Consider the following 6366-nt stretch of genomic DNA (forward strand, 5'->3'; position numbering starts at 1 on the left):
GGTCGGCGGGGCTGCGAGAAGACGTGCAGCTTGAAAACAGGTGGGGTGTTCAAAGAAAAAACAAAACAAAACAAAAAACAAAAAAAACAACAAAAACAAACAACAAAAAACAAAAAAAAAGTGTTCCATCCATTTACTTTCCCCGGTCAACAGCAAAGTGAGAGCGGAATGATCGATGGTTATTTCACTGCAGTGGGAGTTCATTTATAGCTCAGTCTTTTCTGAAGGACTCTCAAACTAGGAGGCAAGATTGATTCATTCGAATATACAGAAATGTCGATTTCTAATTAATACTAACAATCATCATTATGATAGGAATGATAATAATCCAAATAATAATAATAATAATAATAATAATATCATTTATTTTCAGTCTAATATCATCATCTTAGATGAACAGACTATAAATAAATAAACGAAACGAACGATGATGATGATAATGGATAATTATTGCGCTGGCTCTTAGTGCTGCAGCCTTGGGGGACCAGTTAGCCTTTTGGGAACCATCCCAACATGAACTTCCTAAAGCCCTCTTTGCCCCTGAGAGTGGGATTGTAACCAGGGCCAGACACTCTCCACTATAACCAAACTCTTGGCCCAGATAGTTGGGACAGCATTTGACTCCTCTGCTGTTCTGATAATATCGGGTCTTGGTCAGACACGACTATTATACACATAATATAGACCAGTTCTTATTTGACTTGAATGCTGGCGTGGAACCAGTCAATCGATCGACCGATCCTTGATTCAATCAGTCAATCGATTAGTTTAACGTCCCATACCCAGTGCAAGAAGAATTATGACGGTGTTAAACACACAGTCTCCTGTCTGTTTGTTTGTTTGCTTCTGTATGTCTGTCTCTCTCTTCTATCTCCCCCCCCCTCTCTCTCTCTCTCTCTGTTTTTCTGTCTCTCTCTCTCTCTGTCTCTGTGCGCGTGTGTGTGTGTGTGTCTCTCCCTCTGTCTCTCTCTCTCTGTTTTTCTGTCTCTCTCTCTGTCTCTGTTTCTCTCTGTCTATGTCTCTGTCTCTCTCTCTCTGTGTTTCTCTCTCTCTCTCTTTCTGTCCCTCTCTCTCTGTGTCTCTCTCTGTGTCTCTCTCCGTCTCTCCCTCTGTCTCTCTCTGTGTTTTTCTGTCTCTCTCTCTCTCTGTCTCTGTTTCTCTCTATGTCTCTCTTTCTCTTTCTGTCTCTGTCTCTCTCTGTCTCTCTGTCTGTCTGTCTGTCTGTCTGTCTCTCTCTTTCTGTCTGTGTGTGTGTGTGTGTGTCTGTGTCTCTCTCCGTCTCTCTCCCTCCTGTCCCTCTCTCTCTCTGTTTTTCTGTCTCCCTCTCTCTCTGTGTCTCTCTCTTTCTCTGTCTCTCCCTCTCCTCTCTCTCTCTCTCTGTCTCTCTCTTTTTTTGTCTGTGTGTGTGTGTCTCTCTCTGTCTCTGTTTCTCTGCCTCTGTCTCTCTGTCTGTCTGTCTGTGTCTATTTCTCTCCCGACCCCCCCACCCCACCTCTCTCTCCCTGTCTCTCTCACTCTCTCTGTCTATCCCGAGCATGGCTATGTCAACACAGTTTTGATTTAAAACCGCTAACAAAACCAAAACGCTTATAACCCCTCACTCCCCCCAAAACAGGAAACCGAAATAAGCACGGGCCAAACTCCATATCCGGCAAACCAACCAACGATGTCACCGTGACGTCACACAGGCACTACCTTCACGTGCCCCCTGCGCCCCTCCTGTGCTCACGACCAGTGGCGCCACCTACCAGCCGCTGCCAGAGGTCCGCCAAGCGCTGGTTGTATGACGGCCAGTCCGGCAGCTGCCGGAAGTTCCGGGTCTGTCCGTCAGGGGCCTACGGCTTCCGGCGGAAGAGGGACTGTCGGCACGTGTGTCAGGACCCCGGTAGAGCCAGGAGGAGAGGTAGATGATACTACTGCTACTGCTGCTGCTACTACTGCTACTGCTACTACTGCTACTGCTGCTACTACTACTGCTACTACTACTGCTACTGCTACTACTACTACTACGAAAATAATGATGATAATGAAACAAAAAGATAACAATGATGGTGGGGGGTGTGGGGTTGGGGGGGGGGGGGGGGGGGCAATGAAAAAACAAACAAACCAATAATGAAAATAAAGATGATATAATAATAATGACAATAATGATAATGGTAATGATGATGATGGTGGTGATGAAACCAAAACAACAAAAAAATCAATAATGATAATATTACTACTACACCCAATACTACTAATAATGATGGTAATAACGGAGACTTATATAGCACATATAGCACACTATCTAGAAATCTGCTCTGAGTGCTTTACGTGCACAAGTTGTTTTTTGGTTGTTGTTTTTTGTTTTTGTTTTTACATAACACATTACGTTAGTGTTACGAACAAACACCAAAATGTGACAAGCAAACTACACACACAGAGAGACACACAGACACAGACACAGACACAGACGCACACACACACACACACACACACACACACACACACACACTCACATACACACACACACCACACCACACCACACCACACCACATAATGCATACATACATTCAAACATACGTTAAAAAACACATGATAATATGTACATACCAGCCGACCTCCACACACATGCACACATACGCATGCACAAACATACGCAAACACAAAACAGGCGAACGCGCGCGCGCACACACACACACACACACACACACACACACACACACACACACACACACACACACACACGCGAGCGAGCAAACACACGAACAAACACGACATTTATACACATGCATGCGTTATGTGTATGCATGTCGCAGATGTCTGGTGAGTGATCACTTAGGGCTTGTTAGCTGTGCTTGACTGTGTGTATACATATGTATGTGTACATAACTACATGCATGCATATGAATGTGTATTGTGTGTGCGTGTGTTTATGTCAGTTTGTGCCTGCCTATGTGTGCGTATGTGTTAGGGTAGCTGTTTGATACACATGTATGTTAAAATGTATGTATGCAGTGTGTGTGTGTGTGTGTGTGTGTGTGTGTGTGTGTGTGTGTGTGTGTGTGTGTGTGTGCGTGCGCGGGCGTGTGTGTGTGTGTGTGTGTGTGTGTGTGTGTGTGTGTGTGTGTGTGTGTAGTCACATTTTGGTGTGTGTATTTAACATAGATGTAATGTTTTATGTTAACAAAAGCGTTTTTGTAAAGCACCTAGAGCAGATTTCTGGATAGTGTGCTATATAAGTATCCATTATTATTATTATTATTATCATTGTTTTGTTTTGCTTTGTTTGTCCGGGAGGTTTTGTCGTTGCCAGTTGAGTTTCAGTTTCAGTTTCAGATTCTCATGGAAGGCGTCAATGCGTTCGGACGTATCCATGTACGCTACAACTACATCTGCTATGCAAGGCAGATTTTTTTGTTTTTTGTTTTGTTTTGTTTTGTTGCTGCTCCATCATCTGCACCGTTTCAATGGCATAACTCCCACGCCGCTCATTTAGATTCCCGGGCCCATACACGGCCACACCCGGGTTCGTCCGTCGCAGTTCCAGCGTCGGCAGTCCACAGGGAACCATCGATGTTAGGTCGCCAGGAGGCCTCACACCAGAGGAGACCCTGCACTGCTGCTGAGTCACTTCGGTGGTGTTCAGCAGTGCCTGTTCTGTTTGAATGTACTTAGAACACCACCTACTAAGCCCCCTGCTAACGACAATAATGGCTTAGTCGCGGAGCCAGACTGAGTGAGCGTCCCTCCCAGAGTGGAGACCGCCACCACGTCCCTCAAACAACCCCCCCCCCCCCCATGAATCTGACGACATTGACAGGACTCACCCCAGGCACGGGGAAGTGGAGGTGTATCGAAACTAAGGTCACCATGAGAGCAGGGCATGAAAGGCCACAGACTTTGAGACTATTTTGTTTATATTGATGACGATGAAGGAGGAGGAGGAGGATGACAGGCAGATAAATGCCTGACCAGCTTGCATGCCCCAAGGCTCTTGGCCAGGCGTTGAGAGCATGCGTGTATATTTTGTGTTCCTGTTAGAGTGCAGTTCTCCTACAGTGTCAGTATCAGTATCAGCAGCTCAAGGAGGCGTTCACTGCGTTCGGTCAAATCCATATGCGCTACACTACATCTGCCAAGCAGATTCCTGACCAGCAGCGTAACCCAACGCGCTTAGTGAGGCCTTGAGAGAGAGAGAGAAAAAAAAGATAAATAAATAAAAAATAACAAAAATTAAAACAAAAAAACCAACCAACAAACAAAAAAATAAAACAAAATAAAATAAAATAAATAAATAAATAAAATAATAGATAAATACATAAAAAATACTACTACATCTACTACTACATACTACTACATCATTCTGCTACAGAATTTTGAGAGAGAGGACAACACTTATGTTGTTGCCATGGGTTCTTTTTCAATGCGCCAAGTGCGTACTGCACACACTATATATAGCTCGATTTATCGTCTCATCGGAATGACTAGACGCTCAGTTTGATTTTTCCAGTCAAAGTTGCGAGAACGGGCTTGATCCCGGCCTGGAAACAAACCCAGACCCTCACGGACACTGTATTTGCAGATAGAGCGTCTTAACCACTCTGCCACCTTTCTCCATTGTCACGGTTGCAGTTAAGTTAGAGGGGCTTTGTATGGGAAAGGGAGGAGTTTAGTCGTTATGGAGAATGACGAGTCAGATGGGCTTTGTGTAGTGACGTCTGGGAGGTTTGTCAGTGTGTGTGTGTGTGTGTGTGTGATGTGTGTGTGTGTGTGTGTGTGTGTGTGTGTGTGTGTTTGTGTGTGTGTGTGTGTTGTGTGTGTGTGTGTGTGTGTGTGTGTGTGTGTGCGTGCGTGTGTGTGTGTGTGTGTGTGTGTGTGTGTGCATGAACACAAAAAAGAATTTTTGGCCTACATATGTATGCATGTATGTATGTAGCTAAGTGTGTATGTAGCTATGTATTCTGTATTTTTTTTAACATATTAGAATGAGCTCAACATACACCGAAGCACATTTCAACTGGTCCACATCGCTCTTGGGAGGGAGATGTGTATGAACGATAGGTCCCCGTTGGCCTTGTGGACTTGTTTGTTAAAAAATAATTAATTAGTTGTGTTTTTTTTTTAAATAAAAGAAGAAGAAAAAGTGCCGCCCCTTCCCATTCATTCACAAAGGCAGTGACTTTTTGTGTGTCGCAGCAAGGAGAAACCAGTCACGTGCAGCCAATCAGTGAAGGGCGCTCTATCGACCAATCAGTGGCCAGCGCGCGTGACGAAAGACTTGTTTGATCGGCAGTGTCGTTGTTGGCCATTGGCCAGGGATGAGACATATCGGAGAGGCAGAGGCCAACGAGTGGCCATGGAAGCACACAGACTGACAGACAGTGGGAATGACAGAATGTGGGAATCTCTGGTATCTGCAGTCTCTCCGCTCTCCTGCCATACTGACTGAGGCGGCCAGGAATTTTGCAGAGTGAATGTTACCTGCTTCCTGTTTTGTTTTGTTTTTTTCTTTTTTTTGTGTGTGTGTGTGTGTGTGTGTTGTTGTTTTTTCTCTCGATGTGTTTACAGATGGCAGATGAAACGAGGAACTCGGCCATTGAAGAAGAACACAAACCAAGCACTCGAAGTTTCTCCGCTTTACAAGCTCTCAGGGTTCGACTCTGACGTCATAATATACTTTGTCGTCACGGATCTCTGGGCGGTGCTCTACTGTTCACTGAGGCTGGAGACCTCCACCCCTCCAAGAATCCCCCACTCCCCATGGACACAGATATCTACACGGTCGTGATGTGTACAAAGATATGACTCCAAAATTGCTGAATACGATACCAACGTGCAAATGATTTCAGAGTGGTAGTGCAGGAAAAACAAACAGAACAAAACAAAACAAAACACCCCCCCCCCCCCCAAAAAAAAAAAAAAAAAAAGCCAAACAAAACAACAACAAACAAACAAAAAAAAACAACACACACAAAAACCAAAACAAAAAAAAACCAAAAAAAACCCACAAAACAACAACAACAACAGCAACAACAACAACAAAAAACACAACAGTGGATGAATGGACAATTGAAACTGACACATTTGTCTTAATTCTGCGACAGACTTGTGAATGGTGGCTACTATTGATGCGTTTGGGTTGTAGAAACAGGGAGACGGTCGGCTACCAAGCTTGCCAACTGATTTAACGCGTTTGTTTGTTTGTTTGTTTGTTTTCCCCAATGATTGTGTCGTTGTGAATGTGTACCAAATTGAATGATATCTAGTGATACAATGAACAAATCCCGTGTGAGGGAACTCGATCTAGTTCCCAAGCTGTCGTTTCATTTAGACGAAAACCAGCACACATAAAGGCACCCACGGTGATTGCTTTTCAACATGTGG

The 6366-nt window shown here is 44.4% G+C and overlaps 1 protein-coding gene across 1 annotated transcript in view; it reads left to right on the plus strand.

Annotated features, from left to right (window-relative positions):
- The window catches only part of LOC143281603 (uncharacterized), a 52480-nt gene extending 46642 nt beyond the window's left edge, over positions 1-5838 (plus strand). Inside the window, exons 5-7 of the mRNA XM_076586846.1 lie at positions 1-40; positions 1616-1903; positions 5179-5838. The exon at positions 1-40 is cut by the window's left edge and continues 230 nt beyond it. Coding sequence (XP_076442961.1) covers positions 1-40; positions 1616-1903; positions 5179-5213 — 363 coding nt within the window. The 3' untranslated portion in view covers positions 5214-5838. The remainder of the gene's footprint in view (positions 41-1615; positions 1904-5178) is intronic.
- The last annotated feature ends 528 nt before the right edge of the window (positions 5839-6366 follow it).

Source organism: Babylonia areolata, chromosome 4 (genome assembly GCF_041734735.1).
Source record: "Babylonia areolata isolate BAREFJ2019XMU chromosome 4, ASM4173473v1, whole genome shotgun sequence".
Taxonomy (NCBI): domain Eukaryota; kingdom Metazoa; phylum Mollusca; class Gastropoda; order Neogastropoda; family Buccinidae; genus Babylonia; species Babylonia areolata.